At 42.0% G+C, this 25,869-nt stretch overlaps 1 protein-coding gene across 1 annotated transcript in view; it reads right to left on the minus strand.

Annotated features, from left to right (window-relative positions):
- Positions 1-3,321: 3,321 nt before the first annotated feature.
- The window catches only part of LOC126156195 (UDP-glycosyltransferase UGT5-like), a 38,217-nt gene continuing 15,669 nt past the window's right edge, over positions 3,322-25,869 (minus strand). Inside the window, exons 3-5 of the mRNA XM_049916287.1 lie at positions 18,256-18,478; positions 7,988-8,207; positions 3,322-3,631 (exon numbers count right to left, since the gene is read on the minus strand). Coding sequence (XP_049772244.1) covers positions 3,322-3,631; positions 7,988-8,207; positions 18,256-18,478 — 753 coding nt within the window. The remainder of the gene's footprint in view (positions 3,632-7,987; positions 8,208-18,255; positions 18,479-25,869) is intronic.

Genomic DNA, 25,869 nt, shown 5'->3' on the forward strand with positions numbered 1-25,869 from the left:
GTGAAGGGAAGCTTGCGTCTGTCGCAAGGTGATGGGATCGGGTTTTTGTCGTTAATTGATAATCGGTTACCTAAATTGTGTATCAGTCTTTTGGAGACATCAAATTCATCATGTGTATTGTCGCCTCTGTCCTTTTACGGTGGTCTCGGTTCAGTGAGGCAAAGTGTCCGCAAATTTCTTCAAATATGTCGTATCCAGCCGAAGCCACAAATTTATCATTATATTCAGCAGAGCTACCACGGTAAGCTGATGGCTGCTTTTCATCCACTGATCGAAACCGAACAGATATTTTTATAAATTCGAGATAGCGTGATTTGACGGGCCAGCTGACGAACGATATGTTGGCTGGGTGTATGCACACAATCGTGTGAGGCCGGAAGTTGTCATCTTGGAAGACGGGAGTGTGCACAGCAGATGCACAATAGAGGTGTAAAATAAATGGCAATTCTTGGGCATCGAATATGGTAAAATAATCCTACTGGTTCATGATAAAAGGTAACCTGAATTAAACTGCCGAGATCTCGGTGCAAAAAGCACCACAAAAAATATCACAGAACCACTTTTGGGCTAAAGAACCGACACCAGACACTGACGGTTAAACATGTTAATTGGGCCGCCGGAGCACACTACTACTCGTATCATTTGAAAATACGACCAATTGGGATTTTACGGAACCACACTACACGTTCTCAGCTTTTGTTCAGATCAGCTTTTATGTTTCTTATCCCAATGAAAATGTGCGATTTTAAATCGCGCGCAGAGCATTTACATTTAGTGTGCTGCCCGAATCTAAATGTCCGTTGCATGCAGATGCTCTCGGAATGTTCTCTCGGAAACTGGCTCACCTATGGTAGCCAATTTTTTTTTAAGAAAATGAGGGAGCTCCTTAGATAATTGACAAGAATTAAGGGAGACTGAGAACACGGCGAAATTTCATCAAAAGTCAAAGCAGCATTTGTACAAGTTAACTAATTACAAGTCGCAAATACTTACACAAATTATGCAACAGATTTTGCCTCAGTCAGTAGTTTTATATCATTTTAGCAAATTCGAAGAATTCACTGCATGAATAAGAAAAATTCATGGCAACTTCTAGTTCAGATTTGATTACGTTTGTAGCCCTACTCCTTACATCTGTTTAATATCTTTCCACTTATTATTCATAAGAGAAAATACGCTCTCGGTGTGAACATTACTTTCTGATGTACTCATAACATAACCCACCAGTTTACCGAAGTTTTCAAAATTCACATTTTTTTATTTCAGTGTAGTTAAAACTTTTGTTGATTTCTGGCTAAGAGCCACTAAAGAGACGGCACATTTAATTGCACCATTACAACTACACAATTTCTCATGCAATTCACCTTCGTTCACACAATGCACTTTGACACATTCCACAACTCTGTGCATGTCATTAAATGTTAATTCACTTTTTAGACATTGTGAGATTAAGCACTTTAAACTATCATCAAATCTGTTAACTAAGTAAGAATTTATAGAATCACTAAATTCAGTGAAGTTGTTCTCAACAGCAGATTTCAAATTTCAATCAAGAACAGTGGGCAAAAGTTTAGGTGTACCACTACCAAAAGATGTCTTCCTTTCTCTGTCTAATTTCACCAGTTATTTTAACTGTACAACTTCAAGAGATTTCATAATACTAAGGTTGGAATTCTCCAAATACTTTGCTTTTTAAATGAAAACGTTTCCAATATTCACAAACAAACTAATATTAGCCTAAACAATTTTGTCTACTTCTGTATTTTCATTGCAAAAATACTCTATGAAAACTTTAGGACTTACGCTTTTAAAACAGTTTTTCAGAGGTTTCAAGCTTTCTAGAAGCCTTTCTAAAATAGAAGTGAGAGATAACCATCTAATATTTAAAAATTACTTTATGCAAACACAGTTAGTATTTTTTTTTATATTTACCCAGACTTGTTTCGACACCCATGTGCCATCTTTTGTGATGAAATTTTTATTTCTTAAAATTGCATCGCTAAATGTACTTCATTATTATACACTGGTATTTTGTGCTCTTTCTCGTCTTTTTTTCTTTTTTTTTTTTTTTGGCAGCATGTCATCTGCCAAATTTTTCGTTCTGTTTCGTGTCTCTGTTTGGGGTCTGGCTCCGCTGCTGTTCAGTGCACTGTTTCCAAACAGTTTTTCACTACATTTTTGCTCACTAGTTCACCTCCCATGCGCTTTCAGAAAATTTGTCGAAACGTGATCTGAGCAGACACTTCAGATTCCATACTCATTATATAAGTTACAGAAAGGAAAAGTCATGGACGTAATGGAAGAAATTGAAAATTACATCCATCTGAAAGATCAGTCAGACAGAGTTTTAAAAGAGGAAAATTATCTGTGAAATGGGAAATTCCTAGACAACTTTCTACCAGCTCTACGACGAAGCATTACAGAAACATAGAATGTAAAATTATCCATACACCTATTAATAAGTATGACTGTATTGCGAAACATCAACCGACCATAAAGCTGTTTTTACTCAACTCTCATAGTTTTCAGTAGTGATTCATTAGAGTACTGTGACAGATTTCATACATAATATCTTTGTACCATCTACTCAAAAAATGACGTGCTCCAGAAACAAACGAACAAATAATTATAAGTTATTTTTAAGAAATTACGTACAGCTATATTTACACCAATGACGAACGGTAAGTGAACATAATTGAGAAGAAAATCATATGCAGGTTTATTAACAGATTTCTGTAAAATAATTCAAATCTTCCTAGTGTTAGGTACACTAACACATGGGCTTTATACACAAGAATTTTGCAGCAACTGCTCGAAAGTCACGTGCTCCTAAAATAGCGTAAAACGTCTCTGATTTATTTTATGAGCATAACATGGAGTCATAGGAGCAACGACATTCATAGCAAAGTGTACTACTAAAAAATCATCCATAAAGTAAGTTATAATGCGCCTAATATATCTACAGGTATGACTTGTTTCCACATCAAAATCACAAGCTTCGGTAATGTATCCAATGTATAACGCTTCGGTACAATCGTACGGCAAATAAAGAGAACGGCAGCTGAAGGCATAATGAAATCTTTCAAAAAAATCTGTATGTATATTAACGATGAAATATGTTTTATTGTAATAAGCTCGTGTAGCTGTTTTAATTGTGAAACCATCCACCGACGAATGAACAATTAATAAGTGGATACGGTTTTACTGTCCAACGTTGAACAGATATTGTTAAAAGTCCATGGTTGTATAAACCCATTTTATTCGTCTGACTAGGAAATATACAAATCAGATTTATACAACAGGTAAATAAATAGAAAGCCGTCAGTCCCTCTTGGTGGACTTGCTGCTAGACCTCTTAGCTTTGGATCCACCGGCAGTCCCCTTCAGTAGCCGCAGTCCAGCCTTGATCGCTGCCCCTGTGATGAGGAGCACCAGCAGTACTGCGGCGAGCAGCGCCGCGACGACATCTAGCAGGAAGTACTGGTACCAGGCGAGGTCCAGCGCGGCGGACCTGAGGTGCGGCGCCCCCTGGTGCCTGATGACGTACTCTGTCCAGTGGACCGCCTCGTCCAGAGGCTTCCTGGGGCGATCGTTGAAGATGCGCGACAGCCGCTGGGCGTTCTCTCGGTACCTGCACACCGAGGGTCTGCAGTTACACAAATATGGATGTCCAACTGAACAGCAGTAGCCAATACTGGTTTATATGGTTTGTCCACATCGTCCTGAACGAAGAGTTACTGGTCCTGGATCAGTCGAAGTTATTCGATTTGGGCCACGAGTGTTTTGTGCCTGGGTGCTGCCAACATTGGGGACCTAATAATACACTCTGTGTATGTACCGTGTCCATTACGAAGTGATTATCACACCACGATGAATCAGCAAGCACATATGTAAGGAAAGCGGAACTTGCTTTCTCTGACCACCCACTTTCCCCACGTCTGCCTATCTGTTGGACTTAAGGAGCTATAGCTCTCTTCCCTCATCACCCTCTCCCCTACCAGCCCAGGAAACTCGGTCAGGATGTCAGGAATGAAATATAGACGAATGACCATTGAGAGGGTGACCGTTATGTTTCACGTTGTTCTAGAAGATGCGGCAAAATTTATCTCTTCAGTTGAAGGCAGGTAAACCGAATATATTTTTTGTGGCTCATATTCTGCATAAATGTCTGAACTGCGTTCCTTTGTATTACGTAACTTTCGACTAGTATGATTTTATCCCTTAATCTGTCCTTTCTTGGACCGAGCGAGATGGCGCAGTGGTTACCACGCTAGACTCGCATTCGTGAGGACGACGGTTCAAACCCAAGTTCGGCCATCCTTACTAAGGTTTTCTGTGATTTCCCTACATTCCTTCAGGCAAATTCCGGGATGGTTCATTTGAAAGGCCGCAGCCGACTTTTTTTCCCATCCTTCGCTAATCCGATGGGACTGATGACTGTGTGTTTGCTCCGCTCCCCCAAATCAACCAAGCAACCTGTCTTGCAGTATTCTTTTCTTCTCTGCATAGACACTACAGTCTATATCACAATAACCTCTTTTGGAGATCGTATTCCTTATTTGTTACCATTTTCACCCTCCAGTGCTCATTTCAGCAGCGAGTTATCACAAGTCTCTACCCTCTGGTAACAGACCACTATTGGCTTTTTTCAGCTATTCGTCTAAATAATTCTTCATATTTTTTAACAGAACATCACATTTGAGATGCTTCTATTTGCAGTACACACAGTTGAAAAGCATCTCAGTCACTGTACAAAGCTTTGGGCCTGCAACTCTGGACGACAAACGACTACAAGATAAGAATATCCATTGGAGTTATGGATTTTGAAATTTGCAGTGCTTGAAAAAAAAATACGTGGAGGGTCCAGAAAGAGAGGAGAAAACGAAACGAAATTTCACAGGTTGCGAGAAAACATGGTGTTGCTTCAGTGATTGTAAAATCGTGTAATGTTGACAAAATACTGGACAGTATGACGTCATTTGTCGGTATGATACTGCACCCGTTCTGGCCAGGAACCATGCAGTGATTCGTTTGGGAAGGGTGTCTTAGGACCATTATACCTTCTCTTGAGTAAAACTGGCCCTTAGCTATTGTAACTTGTCCACGTTGTCCTACGTACTAGCATTGGTATGGAATTGACTTTCAAGTTGGTTACTCATATGTTGTATCAGGGAACAGATGTGGGGTCTTGCAGGGTATGGAGTATTTCTACATCTGGCACACAGTTCCGGGCGTCACGTGGCGTGTATGAACGAGCGTTGTTCTGCTGAAAAGTGACACCACTGTGCAGTCAGATGAGAGGAAGCAGCTGAGCACACCGCATGTTGGTAACATAACACTGTGCTGTCAGAGTTCTCTCAGTCTCTACCAGGCGTGAGCTGGAGTCACACCCAGTGGTTTCCCACACCATGACGTCAGGAGCAACACAGCTGTGCATCTCCAAAATCATTGGAAGAGTGAGACTTCCCCTCACACTGCCACCATAGTCACCAATAATGGACATCAACGGCAATACAGTCCCTTGATTCATAAACGAACACAATGCGACATTATTCATTGGCGTGACAAAAAATAAAAACACCTACAGCTGTCTTTATGATTTTATTTTATTTTGTCGCTACCAGTTTCAACACTTCATTGTGTCATCTTCAGGTTCTTTTTGATGCGGTACAGGTTGAAATGATCCCCATGCATAAACCACCAGTAGCCAGCATTACTGGATACGTATATAATGTGTCACCACTCCAATCATCAACTGCATATCCAGAAATGCTGGCTACTGGTGGGTTATGCATAGGGATCATATCAACCTGTACCGCACCAGAAAGAGTCCGAAGATATGCAATGAAGCGTTGAAACTAATAGCGACAAAATAAAATCAAATTATAAGGACGGCTGTAGCTGTTTTTATTTTTGTCACGGTAGTAAACGGTCGCCGTCCCAGAGACCTCCTGTATAAAAGGATGGACATACAGAAGCTATTCGCTGCCAGGCCGTGCTTTCTGGTTATGGCACCAGTCCAAACACAGTTGTTCGTGTTGTGTGCACAATACGACTGTTCTCCCTTGTGGTGTACTGACGTCGCCGACCAGTAACTTGACAACGTGTATGCGAGGCCCAATGTTCGCAATGCAGTCCAACATAAGACCACTGCCACCTATGAATGCCTCATCCCTCAAAAATAAATAAATGTAGCTAATGCACTCTCTGAGGTGCCAGATAAATGGAGGCATACAACGAGAGCCCTTTCAAAATCTGTTACTCAGTTCCAGCATGCTGGATGGCAATAGACTGCAACTTATTATGTTTCAGTAATACTATAAAACCGTGAAAATTGAACAGAAGTTAGTTTTTTATGTAACTGACGACCAGTTTCGAATTCCTTCCCATTATCAAGTCATCCTCCAGAAAAGAGTGTACTGCGTCACAGGTAACGTATACGATACATAAGGTCAATAAGTTCGACAAGATGATTACACATCACATACATTCTACCATAAGGTGTCTACCGTGGCCTTATTGGTTGTACGAGTAGATAAGTTAAAGATACTACTTGGATACGGCAGTACAGAGCTGCGTACAGGAAATAAATTGGCGTGAGTACTGAACATCGTTAGGTAAACTCAGGTGGGGTCACTGAAGAGAGTGTGCCATTATGGGTCATAAGTAATCGTTATTTCGCAATTTTGCAAAATAAAACAAACAACCTCAACAGGGCGGAATCCCTTCAGCGTCCTCAAGGACAGATGCCGGATGTAATCACCTTGTCACATGCATTTGTACTTTGATTGGCCTTATATATTGCATATGTAAATTGTAAGGTGGTACAGTCTGTTCTGCAGGGTGGTTTGATAATAGATTAAAGTCTGAAACTGATCGTCATTAAGAAAATGAAACTTCCTGGCAGATTAAAACTGCGTGCCGGGCCGAGACTCGAACTCGGGACCTTTACCTTTCGCCGCAAGTGCGCTACCACCTGAGCTACCCAAGCACGATTCAGGTCCCGTCCTCACAGCTTTACTTCTGCCAGTACCTCGTCTCCTGCTTTGCAAATTTTACAGAAGCTCTCCTGCGAACCTTGCAGAGTTAGCACTCCTGGAAGAACGGATATTGCGGAGACATGGCTTAGCCACACCCTGAGGGATGTTTCCGGAATGAGATTTTCACTCTGCAGCGGAGTGCGCGCTGATATGAAACTTCCTGGCAAATTAAAACTGTGTGCCGGGCCAAGACTCGAACTCGGGACCTTCGCCTTTTGCAGGCAAGTGCTGTATCAACTGAGCTACCCAAGCACGCATCACGCCCCGTCCTCACAGCTTTACTTTAGTTCGAGTCTCGGCCCGGCACACAGTTTTATTCTGCCAGGAAGTTTCATATCAGCGCACACTCCGCTGGAGAACGAAAGTCTCATTCTATTAAAGAAATGCTTCTGTGCAGCTTTGACAGTTTTAGAATTCCATTGCAGTTTCACTCCTTCATAGTCATTACTCACCATACAGCGACTTTCATGCCTCCTGTATACCTCACCAGCCCTGGTAACAAAACTAATGCACTCTGGTGTCTGTCCTACCTGCGACAGAAAATTGCAGCTCTAATCATTTACACAGTCTCCGATGATATGTACGTGAACAAAGTTACATCGCCATTCGACCTTGTGTTTTGGGAGCTTAACTTTTTTTATGTCGGAGAGGCTATGTTATTAGCGGGGGCGTGAAATAGTCCCATTGAAAGAGACTATAGATTGCTCTCTCACTCCTTCCTATGCCATAAGGTGGCGTGCGGAGTGTAAACATATAGAAGCACTAATATCCAAGCACACAGCTATTTTTCGTGCGTAGTTGAAGGGAGAAAACATCTCCAGTCTGGCGCAAACGTCAAACAATGAAAGATGTGGTTCAATGTATTCCAAACACAATAGTCACATTTATGTGGCAAATCAGTGCTCGCCATACTGCGAGACTCAGCTTGCTTAAAGGGCGCCGGTTACCTGGGGACGCTGAGCACCTCGTTTAACGCCCACTGCAGCGATGCCTCGGTGATGTTGCTGATGGCGAGCGTGATCGCGTAGCCCTGCCGCTGCGCCTGCGCCATGTTGAGCGACTGGTCGCCGAACACGGGGATTCCCACCAGCGGGACGCCCCTGGCCGTCGCCTCCTGCGTGCTGAGCAGCCCGCCGTGCGTGATGAACGCCCGCACGTTCTTGTGGGCTGCAACACAGGGGGAGCAAGGGCTGCAGCCGTCACGCCCGGCAGTATACAGCTGGTACACTGCAGTCGTGGTACTGTGTTGCCTGATTTACATCACACCGTCACTACAACATCTCTCGACAACAAGAGTTGTTCATCCAAAAGACGATAGCCGAACAGTCACTTCCACAAGAAAGTGTACGCCGTTATCTGTATGAAGACACTCTTATAAAAATATGTCAACATGAGAATACATGTTATTGTAACGCCGGAAATGCATATCCTCCTATTTCCATTTATTGTACTATAAATTTGTTTTCCTTATTTTTGTTACCTGAATATATAACATTTCTGTGTCTTTATATATTGTAATTGTTTTACTGTTTGTATATATATATATATATTTATGCATTTATGTTGGTTTGTTTCGTAAATATGATTTGTATTTTTACGCTGGGTCTTGCCTAGGCAAAACTGCTATCGAACGATTACATCGATAGGTCGTGTGAAGAATCAAAGTGTGTAGGATCTTTGGTAGTGTTAATTCTGCCGCGTGGAGCGCGGGCTGGGCAGAGAGATTCTGGCTGGAGTAGCGAGTGGAGCAGGTGTTGTGTGATGCTCCCACGAGTTGCCTCGCTTTCGGGGTTTGGCAGCATGTAATTGCGCTCGACTTGCGATGATAGTTTCTGACATGGGGTCGCGGACGGGAAGCATTAGCTGGTGCACAACAAGAGCCAGTTTCGTCTGGTGACCGTGTCGAGAAGAAGGCGCGCCAACATCCAGCTTCTGCAATAGCGACGACCGACAATGAGTGACTGTCGCCCCCTCCTCGATCGACGGCTTCAAACCTTCAATCAACCAACGAGGAAGGCTGGAAGCACGTAAAGTTTTAGAACTGTATGGCAGACCTCAGCTTTTAAAATTGTTCCATTTGCCTCGCAAAATTACAGCAACTTAGCATGAATCTTTGTTGCTCATTATCCCAGTTGCATTACCGAGCAGGGTCCCTTCCTTTCCCGGAATGAACCCGAGTGTCGTTGAGATTCAAACGCCAGCATCATTTTATTTCACTGCTTTAATTTAAAAGTTCAGTTTAAGTATTTATAGCTGGCTACAATATTTAGATTACACAAGCACAAATTAAGAGTGCGAGTTTTGTTACCGTATTTTAGCTTACCTGTGACTGCAGCTCAGCTTGGTACGTACTAAATTTTACAATTGTTCAGAATCATTTAATTCAAGTTCAAAGTTAAATCTCTTATTTCGAAATTGCGTAGATTCAAGTAGCTTTTGAAATGATTGTTGAGGTAGTCCAAGACTAACCGTGTTTTACTGAATTTCGATGTGCTTCAGAAAGAAAGCTCACTATTAACTTCAGTCACTAAATTAACTTTCGATTTTCCTGTTTTATTAATTCTTTTGCTAAATTAAGTCAGAGTGTAGCGAAATTTATTACTTCTGACAAACTTTCAGTTTTCACACTACACGTGTCAACCTTCAGTTGCCACACTTCTAGTGCTAATTATATGCGTAATAACCTTTCTTTCTCAGTTACTATAGTAATTGTCCTTAGGACTGGCGACCGTAATTTCCCCCAAATCTCAAATACCTAATTACCGCTAGTTGACGTAACGGCTACACATTTACTTTCTTTATTAACTTTACCCCTTTTCAAAATTATTTTCCACCTGTTTCATTTGCATTTTTCCTTTCATTTAGATGTAACCCTTTCCTCCCTCTTTACCGACAGATTAACTTCGGTGACGATTGCTTTTCCCAAATTTCCATTAGGTACACGCGGTTTAATTTTTCACTGTCATTAGGGTCGATAAGTGAGGGGGAGGTTACATTATTACTATCTGCGCAATTACCTAACAGTTAGTCCAATAGCCACCATTATCAATCATAGCTTAGCGCCTCTTTGGCATGAAGAATTTCTGCATAATCTCTCGATATCGATCTTCGTATCGTCCTGATTTCATATGACAGCTGCTTCAAAGTATACACTGAATTTTTTAAGCTTCATTTTAATATACGATCAAAGATTCCGATCAGATTTGCATCTGGAGACACTGAAGGCCAATCGATAGTGGACACCCCCTTTGTTTCCACGCTGTACAGAGACGGCTGCGATGTTTCAGGTCATTATCCTCTTGAAGCACCAACTATGCCTCGTTTGAACCAAATACCTACTTAACGGACCTCAGGAGTGATTTGTGATGAATATTTCATCTTTTTAGCGTTCAAACTGGCTGTAAGTAAGTGCAAATAGCCAAAACTGAAACCGACAAAACAAAACATTCAAGTCTCACACTGTTTATCTGCACACTGTGCAAAAGCACATTGAGTACAGATTCGCGACAGCTACCAGGGACATCGCTGCGGACGTTACATTTAAAATTACGGTGTACACTTTCTTGTGGAACTGACTGTATAATGTAGGAAATTCTTTCGTCATTATAGCGTTGGGCTGTTTGAGAATTTATTCTAATGTTCCAGTACAGCGCAGACAGAACATGTTTCCACTCTACTCGAAATACATTCAAGACTTGTGGATGAGCTCTTAGTCGATTTGACCTCACACATACCACATACATACTAAAGATATTATATTGTGATCGAACATATTCTGAGCAAAGCAAACAAGCAACCTATGCACAATGGTTCTCGATTTGTAGATAGGGCAGTGGTATAGGTAAAGCCTAGTTCCAAAATATTACCACGGTTTTGGAAGAATTGTGCTGAAGCTTTTCATAAATACCTACATTACTTTTGCACTGTCAAATCTCTAATAATTTACAGTTTACACAACACTCAAATCAAACAGTAATCGTCCTACACATAAGTACTTATGATGAAACACTGTAATAACTACAGAAAATTTCATTCATAGATTGTAATATCTTTTCTATCAGTATCTGCTGACTTATGGGTACTTGATATCATACATGGTCACAATCTTGTTGTGAATTATTCCATTAGTTAACTATAGCTATAGTTCGTATCATGTACTCTCTAGCTTATAAAAAAATCCGCAGATTTGTAGGTTATCCGAATGGAAGTCAAGGGAAAAGCACCAGATGTTCAGATCACCTACACTCAGTTTCATTGTTGCCTAAGCATATACTACATAAACAAGGTGGGCGGCAAATCCATCAGATACAAACATTGAAGAGTGGTATCAACACTTCATAAAATCATCTTTCAGTGCCCTACCTCTGTATGCGAAACTCTACTAAGCATCGCGCATATTCATTCATTTGAGGAACAGCTGCTACACAGCATCAAAAACACGAAATAAACTACGTCGCCTGTCGGTAGGTGTGTTTTTCAGCATCTTGGTGTCACGTGTCTGTGATTGTGAAACACAACTATCTCTCTATGTACATAAAGTAATGAGTGCTATCGACAGGGTATGTCAAATTCATTCCATATTTTTAGATTTCCAGAAGGCTTTCGACACCATTCCTCACAGGCGTCTCCTAACCAAATTGCGTGTCTACGGAGTATCGCCTCAGTTGTGCGACTGGATTCGTGATTTCCTGTCAGAAAAGTCATAGTTCGTAGTAATAGACGGAAAGTCATCGAGTAAAACTGAAGTAATACCCGGTGTTCCCCAAGGAAGTGTTATAGGCCCTCTATTGTTCCTAATCTACATTAACGACATAGGAGACAATCTGAGTAGCCGTCTTACATCATTTGCAGATGCTGTCATTTACCGTCTTGTAAACACATCAGATGACCAAAATGAATTGAAAAATGATGTGGATAATCTATCTGTGTGGTGTGAAAAGTGGCAACTGACCATGAATAAAGCAAAGTGTGAAGCTATTCACATGAGTACTAAAACAAATCCACTAAATTTAGATTACACGACAAGTCACACAGATCTGAAGGCTGTAAATTCAAGTAAATAGTTATGGATTACAATGACAAGTAACCTAAATTGGAACGATCACATAGATAATGTTGTGGTAGAGCAAACCAAAGACAGCGATGAATTGGAAGAACAAATAGAATATGCAACAGATCTACTAAACAGACCGCTTACACCACACTTGACCGCTCTGCTCTGGAGTATTGCTATGTTGTGTGGGATCCGCATCAGGTGGGACTGGCGGATGACATCGAAAAAGTTCAAAGAAGGGCGGCTCGTTTTGTACTATCGCGAAACAGGGGAGTTAGTGCCACAGACATGATACGTGAATTGGAGTGACAATCATTAAAACAAATGCGTTTTTCGTTGCGGTGGGATCTTCTCATGAACTTTCAATCACCGGTTTTCTCCTCCGATTCCGAAAACATTCTGTTGGCACCTACCTACATAGGAAAAAATGATCATCACTTTAAAATAAGAGAAATCAGGGCTCGCAGAGAAAAAATTAACTGCTCGTTTTTCCCCGCGAGCCATTCGAGAGTGCAACGGTAGAGAGACGGCTTGAAGGTGGTTCATTGAACCCTCTGCCAGGCACTTAATTGTGAATAGCAAAGTAATATCGTAGGTGTAGATGTAGATTATAGCCTATTATAGCCTTTCTAGGCGGTGTAGCAGGGTTTTCCTCAATGATGTACAAAGGAACACCCTCTGCCACAAATGAACCTCTTCAGTATACTATATTTTCATAAAGTCTTATATCAGTAATGGTGAATAATTTTTTTTTGTAGTGCCTTTTGGAGAAGCAAGTGAAGGGACGTTATACGTGGAGAGTTGTACAGTTATGGCACAGGTCCAGTGCACCAGTACAGGGTCGGTGAGACCCACGTGGGGACAGTTTGAGTTTTTTGTGCTGTTGTAGTTATTCTAATCAGACTTTATAGCGGAGCTGAGAGGGAGCAAAACCTCCTTGGTTACTTTGAGTTCGCGACTGGCGACAAAGAGTTGATTTTAGCAGGAACGGTCTGCCTAAGTAGAAAGTTAAACACATTGTGATGTGAGGTGTCCGACCAGCTACTCCTAATATCCTATAGATTCAGCCCCTCTCAGGACTTTAACTCTCATTACACCTGAATTACTATTTCTATCAGAAACGTGTGTTCTTACTGTCACCCATTCTGCGAACTAATGATTCAATGGATAGTTGGCCTACCTCATTAACGGCTGGCTCCTTGGCCTATAAGGAAATAAGTATTAATCAGTGACTTTTTCCTGTTATTAACCGAAATTCTCAACAGCAACTGTTTGAGACACGTACCAGCCGCCTCTGGATAAACAAAGGAGTATATGTAAACAAACGCCGGCCTGGGTGGGTGAGCGGTTCTATTCGCTTCAGTTTGGAACCTCGCGACCGCTACGGTCGCAGGTTCGAATCCTGCCTCGGGCATAGATGTGTGTGATGTCCTTAGGTTAGTTAGGTTTAAGTAGCTCTAAGTTCTAGGGGACTGATGACCTGCGATGTTAAGTCCCATAGTGCTCAGAGCCATTTGAACCATTTTTGTAAACAAACGTCTGTGTTAATCTCAATGTGTGATGAAGAGCACTGTGAAATGAGGTTATTGAAAGACACTCACATAACTGGTAATTTTGTGAAGAAAATAATTTTGTTAAACAGAAGTTTATGGACATAGTTAACGGCTAATGAACAGTTACATGTATTGCCTAAGGTAGAAGACGTCACATTTGTTTGGAACACAAATGAATCTGAGGATACTAAACGGAATGGTATGTGAATAACCAAATTATCACCGAGGTGTGGCGAACCTACAGTTGTCGAATGCTCTGAGGACATTCTCATCACGACAATGACCTCCGCAGGAATACATTATTATCATGAAGGGGAAGTCGGCATAACTAGTACAACCTGGAAGTTGGTAACATATGTGCATCTCAGGACAGCAAACGCGAAATTTCACCCTGTGAAACAGGTAGGACTGAGGGCAGTACTGCATTGTAAAGATAGGTTTTAGTAACTGAGCATTAGGAATGTGGCATGTAATGTATTAATTAGTGGAGCTACAGATAACGTACAGCTGTTACAGGAAACCAAATCCCTAATGCATGATTTAACAAGGCCAGGAGGGCAACGGAAGGCGGGAACTGTCAAAAGAATTGTAAGAAATACAGATCGCATATATACAGGGTGAAACAAAAATGCACAGCACAAATTGCAGGACTTTTCCCACATGTAGACGAATAAATTTTTATGTCAACATGGGTGTGGAAACGGTTTGTTTCCATGCTATAACTCATTTTCTCCAACTCATTAATCATGGGAAACACACAATAACATGGGGAACATGCACTCATAGTGACATCCGGTTAAATGTGCACCAGCAATGTTTTGTTTACAAGTCCCTGTTGGCAAGTGACGTACGTAATTGGTTTTTTACAGGTAACTTTAACTGTTCCAGCGATCAGTTCGACCGTTGCTCGCACATGAATCGTCCATCATTATGTCTTTCCTGCCTCGCTGCTTACAACCCAAATTTAGGCCATGTGACGGAGGTGATGCTTGGCTGCTATGCAGACTTCGTTTGCCATCTTGTGTCTTTGTCGTCCTCTGAGCTTTTTCATGCACTGATACGATGAATGTCCACAAGAAACACATAGAAAACATTTAGTTCTACAGTCCTTTGCATTATGTCCATATGTGTGACATTGTTCACACGCTGTTATTTTGGTCCTGATTGCATGTGTATGCTCTGCCTCATCACGATGGTAACAAAAATATTTTAACTTACTCGCTCTTTTTGCCCAGTTTGGTGTCTACACCCATCTCATCTTGGTAGTCTTTCAGTGTCTGTTACAGTCTTTGGTCCAGTTAACCACAAATGTAGCATTTCGTATCCCTTGTTTATGACTATTATTATTACACTGCCAATGATGTTCCCCTGAAACTTTCATTTTTTCTTCCATGGATATTATAAAGGTCACCTCTTCTTGTGTTATTTCAGCTGAATCGCTTATGCTAATGTCTTCGCCTCTACTGTGCACCATGTTCTGTATTCTTAAAATTTTGTATTTATGGGGATCCACAGCCTCTAGATGTTTAATACACGTGAACATGGTACGTAGTAGGCTGTGGTTTCTCATTTGCCATTCTCTGAATGAAACAAGCATAACGTAGTGCTTGAACTAACTCCACTGCACCTTTTAACTGCTTTCTTTCTGTTAAGCTATGGCAACTCTGAACGATCTGGGTACCTCATGTGTCCTATTTAAGGAGAAGGATATTGATTTCCCTGAGTGTAGTCAGGCTTGAAATAACCTACACACATAAAATTCAATCGATCTCTTGACAGAACAATTCTTCTCTAAAATGATTCATATCTCAGGCCAGTAACTCGTCGAATCTCTTACCGCCATCCCCAGTTGTTTTGGATTTGACATACTGGAATAAGAACGTCTCATTCTCGCTTTTTACTATTTCAAATGCGGCGTTCAAGTTCTCAATGAACTCTTGCATCTCCCTTTTGTTCGCCTCAGGTGTATTTGGTAATATGACTGGCTTATCCTACGCGCTTACACCGCTTCTTTCACTACTCGAGGACACAATTTTGTGCCATCACAAGAGACCTTTTATTTAATTTGTCAAAATGTCTTAACTGTTCTCATCTCTTCATGCTGATCTGTTGTACTTTGATTGTCTTCAGTGTCTTAGGCACCACTAATCGTATCACTCTTACTCTGCTGGGCTGTCCAGGTCGCTCTCTGCAATGTAATGTCATGGCACCTGGCACTGCCCATTCACCTGGACCTTTGGTCCCAGGGTGGGTGAGTCGGACGACGCCAACGCACTGCACTAGAGCTTGATCAAAGGCGTGTTACTCTTGGGACACATGGTATTCGAATGTGTGTAGGTACAAGTCTTCTGCCTGACATAGCACAAAGAGTTTACCGTGAGACCTTCGACTCCGGGTCGCGGTCGAACATCGGATTGTAATAGCGGCTAATCATGAAGCTTAACATAAGAGTGTGTTGCTGATGGAAAACAGCCTGTAATAAAGTAAGAGGACGCTAGGGAACGTCGAATATGATAAAATTTTCTAGATAACCAAAGCTGGGATGAGGACCTCTACACCCATACCTCACGGTGCATGCAGTGTTACATGAATGCGGCCGGTAGAAGCCGAAGCATTCGCTCACAAGCGTGCTCTTGAGAGGTGAAGAGCCGGAGTGGTTTTGATGTGAAAGAAGGAAGGATATGGCAGCATGGTCCAAAGAAAACATCAGTGCTTTAATTGCAGAATACGAACTAAAGCCGTGATTTTGACTTCAGAAGGAAATATTACCTCAGCCGGTACAAACGAAATATTCCACGTGTTAAAAGAGTGTAATCTGCATATAACAGTGGGTTAAACTAACACAAAATTATAACTGCTTGCACGGCGCTGTCGGAAAGGAATGTCATAGAGACCTCTCTGTGAGAGATTGTGCTGGCAGTGGCAACGTTTACGTGCCAGAAAGTATAGTTTCTAGACAGAAACCGATTCAGTAATGACATGAAATACGAGGGTTATTCGGGAAGTAAGAAACGATCGGTCGGGAAATTTATACTCCAGTGAAAATGCGAAGAAGTTTTGCGCGGGTGTGTTGGGCAGTGGTATGCCCATCGATAGCGCTACGTCGTTCTTTTTAGATCTGAACACACAGGGAGCACATAAAGATACCTAGAACAATAGTGTCTCCCGCCAAGTATGAGGACCTGGTGAGAAATTTCGCCTGAAGCTATGCAGCCAACATTACATAACTGTCGTGCGTTTTCTTTTTCAAGACAATTCTCAGCCGCATTCTGCAGGAGCAATGAAGATGCTCCTGCATCGTTTTCAATTGGAAATGTTTGATTACCCACAATACAGCCCGTAGTTCTCTCCCTCCGAGTTTCATCTCTGCTCGCGTGAACCGCTGCTTATGATGATAACATTTTGGCACAGACAACGAGCTCTAGGCCAGCGTAGAGCAGTGGTTCCCAACAGGTGGTCCGCTGACCCCCAGGGGTCTGCGAGCTGTGCTAGAGGGGTCCACAAGGTGCTACTAGAATAAAAAATATATTAAATCTATTTCGTATGATAACATATTTTTTCGTTTTGGCTGCTCAATATGTTTTCAATAATGAATATGTTAATGTTTTTTTCTAAGTACCAAAAATAGAAAACGTATAAAAAGATTCTCAATTTGGCTTTATAGGTACTTGAAACTGTCATATGAGAAGGTACCAATCATGCTCGATGAGGGGGTCCTCGAGAAAATTTTGTTTTGAAACTCTGGCGTAGAGAATTGGCGGAAAGCACTGGCGGCGGCATTCTGTAATGAGGGAACTGAAAAGGTGCTACAACGCTACAACAAACGTCTAAGTCGGATCGGCGACTATGGAGATAAGTATCTGGTAGTTGTAGCTAACTGTAGCAAATAAAACAGTTTTGGTTTTCACTGTGGTTTCCATTTCGCGACCTATCGTTCCTTACATTCCGAATAGCCCTCTTATCATGGTATCGGGTAACTTCTCGGAAGACATAATTGTTTTCCGCGTTACAGAGTCTTACTCTGCATATTTCTGTAGCTAATAGTCCAGTAGAAATTAACAATCTTCGTCCACATTCAGTTTATCCCGAAACAAGTATTCGTCATCTAAAATATGTTACTTTCGAACACATATCAAGCTTCCACTAGACTATAGTTTCCTTGTCCATTTCTTCCCCTTATTACGGCTTCTTTCCTCTTTTTGAGCTGTCCACTGCGGCTGCAGAGAAGGGAATTTAGTGTTATATTTTTTTTATTCATGACTCTTATGACCGGTTTGATGCGGTTCTCCACGAACTGACCCCCCTCTGCCAAGCTCTTCATTCCTGGAGTAAAACTTGCACCCTATGTCTTCAACAGTTTATTGTATATACGAGCATTCCGATCTCTGCCTTCCTCCGCGGTTTTCACCCCCTGCACTTTCCTCACGTATCGTACCATGGATGTTATTCCTTGATGACTTAACTAATCTCCTGTCACACTGTTCCTTCTTGTCAATGTTTTCCACATGTTTGTACAAGTGTAAATAAAAAATTACCATATAAAAGGTGGAATGGCTACCGCTGCTTATTTCTTGTGTCGTCGTCTGGTTCAAGAGGTGGTGCGACTCACCCAGTATGTCGGACTGCGGCAACCACTTTCCCGTCTTCACGTTGGGCGGCTGTCCGGGCATCGAGTCCGCCTCCCACTTCCACAGGACTCGCTGCTTCAGCTGCGAAAACACCTTCAGGAAGGCGGACCGCTTCTCCTGTGGCCAGTGAGCACTTTGCAAGTTAGAGCCCATACTGAAGTATATCGCTCCGTCCGTGGCCTCGTCCAGAAACTTTTGTATATCCTGCATCAGAGGGAAGTTATTTCAGCAGAATATCTACATTTTGTCACAGCTAGTGATAGGTACATATTTATCTGTTGGACGCTTTAATATTAACTGCAATTTTACCTGTGGTGCCGGGTTTAATGTGGTATACGTTGCAGAAGATGCGTACACTTTGCAACAGAATCAGAGGATCGCTTTTCCCAAATGTGGCAATTTCCTTCCATTATGACGCATAAGTTTGAAATTTGGCTCAAAGGTACCTACGACCTTCCTTTGTGACACTGCAGAAGCGCGGCGCCCTGGTCCGTTGACGCTTCAAACGCCATGGTGTCGACACGTGTGAAACAAAGGCCACGGCTCAAAAGTTCACGTTAACTATAAGATGGATCTGTGATGTCACAAGGGCACCAAATTTCACCACAAGTCCTGCCCAGTGCCACCAACAATGTGTAACGCCATGGGAAGATCACAGCTGCTCTTATCCGTTTCACCACTCCTTTGGACGCCTCTGCGATGAGGTCAGAGCCGTGACACCCAGCGTTAAAATCACGCGGTTTTCTTATGGGTGGCAGAGGAAAACATTTCAGACACACACACACACACACAGAGTTTCAGAACTGACTCGAAAACGCGTCAGTGGGTCCAATAAAAGGCGTCAATGAAATCACCTCATTTCACTGGGAGTTGATTCCTACACCGTTCGCTGTTGAAAACGACAGATCGCAGTGTGATGACCAAGAGGAAGATGTTGTTGACAACCTTAAATACTGCGTAGTTTTCGGACGTTTCAACACTTCTCTAAGGACTCTGTGGGGCTACATCCACACTGAACGTGGACGCACCCCTTTGGTGTGCAAAGTGACCGCAGCCCTTGTATCGCTTGCAATATTAACATGTGGGTGGATAAAGCAGTGAAGTGCCCTCTAAGAAGCCGCCTCCCCCCCCCCCCAAGTTCGACAATACCTTCGGTGCACCCACGCATCTTTGTTGAGAAAGTTACGAATGTGCCTCTTAGACACTTCGACACCAGCCAGGCACGTGCTCTAGCGCCGGAAATTGGCAAAAGCAAATAAAAAATTAAGAGTAAAACGATAACTTATTGTACGACAGCGTGGTGCCTGTTCTTCCGCTCGTGATTCCGCACAAAGTCCCGATGCAGGTTAGTTAGTCAGTCAGTTACGCGTTCTATTAATCACTCTCACGGTTACCGTTATGTTGTGGATCGTTTCAAGTGCATAAGAAATGCACACACGAACCAAGGCTTCCTTTCTTTAAGCTTAAATTTTTATTAACTACCCATTCCCTTAAATAGCACAAAATGCATGTATTACACCTATAGGTTTATTTATTCCTATTCAAGATTTCACCTATGGTATGCAAATTGTTGTCAATGAGTGTCAATTTATTTTTCAAACTGTTACTGCAGTCTCTCAGAAATTTTATTTCATCTGCTAATTTATCGAAAAGTTTTATCGCACCATATTTTACCCCATTCTGCGCCACATATAGGTTAAGTAGGGGATAGTGTCTTTCTTCTGGTATTATGATCATGAATGTCACTGTTTTCTTTTTCTTTTTTTTTAACTCGTCCATGTTGTTGAGGACAAATTCCAAGTGACATCGACAGCCCCTTCTCTTCCCTTTCCTTTCTCCCAACGCCACCTTCAGTTTATACTGGTATAAATGATAATGTGTTCTTTAATGTTAACACTAATCATGTACACATATCCCTTAAAATGATTCGTTCCACATTTCGATAAAGAATCGTTGCAAAGATTGCGAGGTGCCGCTGGTGGAGGAGAGTTTGTACCTCTTTAATTTAGACGAATTTTGCATGAGAACGAGACATGCACTCGACCCCCTCCATATCTACCAGCTACTTAATTATGCGCACGACGGTAACGGAAGGAAATGATGGTGGACCCTGCTAGTTGGTAAAATAAGGAGTGCACACTCACAATAATTTATTAAAAATCGTAATCTAGTCAAAAACAGAACTTTATCATAATAAACAACCGGAAATGGGTTTCTGCCTATATCTACAAAGTGATATGCGGATTAAATATTACAATGAGATTTATTATACATCAGAACATAAATGCACATGGTTGTCGACACACACACTAGGTTAAAGGATAGGGTATACTGAAATATTATGAGAATAAGTGTTGGCTCGAGAACAAGGGGCTCCTTCTCTCTGTGATGCAATACATTGATGATAATGACTGGAGGTCCTAATGAACCAAATATTAATCTCCCAACTATATACCAGTTTCACAAATAGTAGTGAGAGCTCAAATGGGATCACATGGAGAAACAAGCGAGGTGGACTTGTAGCAAAGCGAGTACGTGTGCTGCTGAGGGATTCAGTATAAAATTGATAAGGTCCTGCAATGCTGGAGCAGCAAAATACTGTGCCCGTACTGAAACCTGCAGCACGTCATTGGTAGGCAGCGTCCTGATGACGTAGGCGCCGACTTCTGCCGTGCAGCAACTCTGTTTCAACCCCTGATCTCGAAGGCTGTCCGTGAATTCTAAGTTCTTCCGAAAAAGAGCGACCAAGTCGCAAGACTGTCCGACTCCGACGAAGATCAGATCCCGAATTCCACACTGTGATGCAATACAAGAGCGAAGCCAGCATTGCTCAACTCCCTACTCTCCTCGAAAACCACGAATCAGCATTCAGTGCTGATTCCCCCACACTGTCTCGGAATACCATTCGCGCCAATAGCGACCGTTCCCTGCAGTTTCGAGCAGGGCTTTATGACGTTAACTAGCCTCAGTTTAAGTCGACAAATCATGCCTCTACTATTCAGCTGAGGGCACTGAACCTGCTACGAAAACAACCTGCCTAGACCACTGGCCTTCCGGCGCCAGACAGTCGTGCCCAGCAGGGCACGGTCCACAATTCTGAGAATCAAGAGGACAATGCAGTCAATCGGTGCCAGGAATCTTCGTTCCTGACGCGCCAGAACTGTAAATACGTAAACTGCGGCGACACTCAGATGTCTTTGCAAAAACAGACATAATGTCTTGTGGGATAACAGCAATCAGTGATTTTATAATGTTACTTAAAATCCGTCTTGATTGCAAAAAATTTTTTTATTATTCATATGACCGGTTTCGGTTCATTCAGAACCATCTTCAGATCTGTAAAAATAATTATACTAATTTACTATTTCACGGAAGCAAATGTTTTTCATCCTATCTAATCAACATCAAATGTACCAGAACGTACCTGATATTTCAGTTACAAGAGTAACCCGTCCAAATCCAGCAACTTTCACATGCTACGTCACATGAAATTGGTTGGCAGTGTGCACGTCATTTATATTAATTATAGCACTATTACCGACAGGTGGCGTCTGGTACATTTGTTACATTCCATTTGTACATACTGTCCTTTGTACAGTCTGTCCTATATATTGTTTACAGCAGTCATTACATTTGATCTTATATACACCTGAATCCTGAAATTAGGACAGACTGGTAGGAACTTTGAAACCAGATTCAGGGAGCACACCTACTCTCAAAACAAAACAGCTTTTGGGGCGCATATGGCTACGACGAAGCACTCAGTCACGAATATTGAAAACAATTTAGAAATCCTGCATAGAGCTCATAAGGGGCGGTTTCTTAACATCTTGGAAGAGATCGAAATATAAACCCACAAAAATAAAGATCCGGATTTAATCCTCAATGAACAAAACGAATTCAATCATAACGCCTATTTTAGCATTTATGACGACCTACTAAGATGACAACTGTTGCGTGTGGAGATCCAGGCCGAGGGATGAGAGATGGTGCGCGGTGGAGAAGCCGGAAGACGCGTGCAGCGCCTGGCGTCGTTGACGGGGCCCTCCTGTGCGGCCCTCTTGCCCGCGGCGATGGACATCAGACGACTGAGCGCACCGCGGCACAACACCAAAATGGCGGGAACCACGGAAGCAGACCATAGAGGAAAACAAGTTCACACCAGCACCATCGATATATAAATCGCCCTATGCTTTTATTTAGATGGTTTAAAAATGATAATTTTACTGTTTTTTAATCCTGACAAGTACAGATTTTAACTTTGACCTCTACATATTTTAACCAAATATTTTTAATATAAAAAAGATCTACTGAATACAGTATGTACAAATGGAATGTAACAAATGTACCACACGCCACCTGTCGGAAGTTGCTGGATTTGGACGGGTTACTCTTGTAACTGAAATATCAGGTACGTTCTGGTACATTTGATGTTGATTAGATAGGATGAAAAACATTTGCTTCCGTGAAATAGTAAATTAGTATAATTATTTTTACAGATCTGAAGATGGTTCTGAATGAACCGAAACCGGTCATATGAATAATAAAAATTTTTTTTGCAATCAAGACGGATTTTAAGTAACATTGTAACTCAGATGTCTGGCTGGTCGTTTCGCCCAGCATACAATAGGCGAAACTCGACCGACGTCAGTCGTTCTGCCAGGCGATTAAGCCTATCGTACGAACCCCTCAGAATTCAGGGAAGTGCAGCCCCCAACCGGAAACGCAGTGTGCCGCGTCCTCCGATGCTCCCCTCGCACAGGCCACCCAGGGAAGTAAAACAACATGTTTAGGAATCGAGTGAAAAGTATTTTTTGAGCTCTCAGTACAAATACTCTCATTACAATAACCTTATTCGGTCTGTTATTACCGTGCAATGACATAGAACATTAATGAAATTGATTAAAATGAGAGGACACATGCAAAAGAGGGCATGGAACCTCTCAAGATCTGTGGAACATGTAACTAACCCTACCCAGGAGGAGTCTAAAGAGTTACCTAACCTGCAGGTACATAACTAATGTAGAGGAACTGAGGGTATCTCCGAATATATCCGAAACTGGAGGGCCTTAGAGGGACCATTTGCCGTTTTATTCACGCACGTCTTAAGGGGCTCCGGAAAGGCTCAAAATCATGAAAAGTTCAATTTTTACTTTTTTGCGTTTTCTGAATCTGCAGACTATTACCTTTTAATAGATATATAATTTATTCAATTCCGAAGACTACAACTATTTTTAAATTTGTTTTGAAATGTGTTCTACATGGGCGTGACCCACTGTGGCGCTGTTAAACTGCTGTCAAATGGTGTTATTATTAACGTCCGTGTTCATCAGGTACATTTTAGTGATGTGAGATAAAGTATGTGTTGTGGCTAACCTGTGATGGTTCAATATATATCGCTGGTGTGATTGTCGATTGTTTCATGTTTACTTACTCTGTCGTTATCTCGAAAATATTCGTAATTAATTCTGTTTCTTGAGTCTCTGTTTTGTTGAAGTATAATAATGAGTAAAAGTAAAGTTGCTGTTGCGACTTTCAATGATGGCAACATTGTAAGGTGCAAGGTATTTAGAAATATGGGAATGAAGATAGGTTCTAACATGGTACGAGCGATGCTTGCTTTAGACAAGGAACGCCTTCGGGCTGCAGACAGGGCTGTAAAGAGTCTAGAAATACAAGCAAGAGTAAACAGGAGGAGGAACAAGAGGAAGCTGGAGTAGGAGTTTGCAGAGGATGAGGATAATCCATCCTATGGACCTGGAATGCACTAAAAATTTAATCCAATCTTTGTCGCTCGATTCCAAAAACTTTTATTTTCTCATACTAATTACATGTTTTCTAAGGATCTTCCAAACATATTTGTTTCAAACTTTCAGTAAATGTTACACAGTACCTTCTGCATAATTTAACACAGCCTTTTTCCAAAAAACTGTATATTTTTGAATATATAAATAAAAAATTGCAAAAAAATGTTGTGAATTTTCATTACAATTGAAAAAAACTCATCTTTAATAACTGAACTAAAATTTTGTAAAATCCCTGTGTTAAGTTCTAGCCCATATTCCAATAAATGATCTGTAAAAAGTTCAACTTCCTACCTCAAATACTTTGTGAGGAAAGATGTAATTTATAAGCGTTATTTTAACATTGCAAGTATAGGGCGTTCCGGAGCCCCTTAATGTTGCACTTCCATACTATCACGCCACAGCAGGGCGGGAAAGAGGAGGGTTGAAAATCCCATCAGTACCTTTTGACGTTTCTGAACACGTTCAAATTTTGTTGACTGGTTTTGAAAGTGAGACAAAAGTTGCATTTGCGTTGCGTTCCCAAGGGATACGACCACTATAAATCTTGATGCAGCCCACAATGTCTTTAGAGAAGGGTTTAAACGTCCGAGGCGATCAGCTATGTCAAATGCTGTCAACAACCTGTTGCTCATCGCACTTCGATCTGTCGTTTTCAACGGAAAACTGTGTGGGAATCGACTGACCACGGAAAGAGGTGTTTCATTGAAACCTTCTGCGCCTTCTACTCAGGTGTTTCCGAATCGATTCTGAACGTCTGTGTGTCTGAAACGTTTTCCTCGGCCATCCATAAGGAAACTGCGTAATTTCAACGCTAGGTGTCGCGGTGGGCGCCACGATTTTGCATCATTACACAAGAAAGTTGTAGGCACCTTTTACACAAATTTCAAACTTACACATCGTAATGGGAAGCAGGTACGAAATTTCGAGACAGTGATCGTTCAATTTTGTTGCGTAGTGTATGATACCATCAAGTTTTTGAACATAGCTGACATGACGAGTGTGTCTTGCTAACAAGAAGGACGCTCGGAAGCCATCATAATCAGGAAACAACTGACGCTTCATCATGCAGACGCTTCTACTTGTTGCCAGTGGTGTCCGTGGGCATCATGATGACGAATCAGCCGCTTAAAGCTCGCTTTGCCATATACGGCAAAACAGCTGTATCACCTAGGAAATTCATCTACATCTACAATGGTGCTCTGCAAATCACACTTAGGTGCCTGGCAGAGAGTTCGTCGAAACAAAATGGTTCAAATGGCTCTGAGCACTATGGGACTGAACATCTGAGGTCATCAGTCCCCCTAGAACTTAGAACTACTTGAACCTAGCTAACCTAAGGACATCACACACAACCATGCCCAATGCAGGATTCGAACCTGCGACCGTAGCGGTCACACGGTTCCAGACTGAAGCGCCCAGAACCGCACGGCCACACTCGTCGAAACACCTTCATATAATTCCCCATTATTCCAATTTCGTACAGCGCGCGGAAAAGCGTTGACCTATATCTTTCCGCGGCGGCTCTGATTTCCCGTATTCTATTATGATGATCGTTTCTCCCTATGTACAGGGCTATTACAAATGATTGAAGCGATTTCATAAATTCACTGTAGCTCCATTCAATGACATATGGTCACGACACACTACAGATACGTAGAAAAACTCATAAAGTTTTGTTCGGCTGAAGCCGCACTTCAGGTTTCTGCCGCCAGAGCGCTCGAGAGCGCAGTGAGACAAAATGGCGACAGGGGCCGAGAAAGCGTATGTCGTGCTTGAAATGCACTCACA

This window comes from Schistocerca cancellata, unplaced genomic scaffold (genome assembly GCF_023864275.1).
Source record: "Schistocerca cancellata isolate TAMUIC-IGC-003103 unplaced genomic scaffold, iqSchCanc2.1 HiC_scaffold_1104, whole genome shotgun sequence".
Taxonomy (NCBI): domain Eukaryota; kingdom Metazoa; phylum Arthropoda; class Insecta; order Orthoptera; family Acrididae; genus Schistocerca; species Schistocerca cancellata.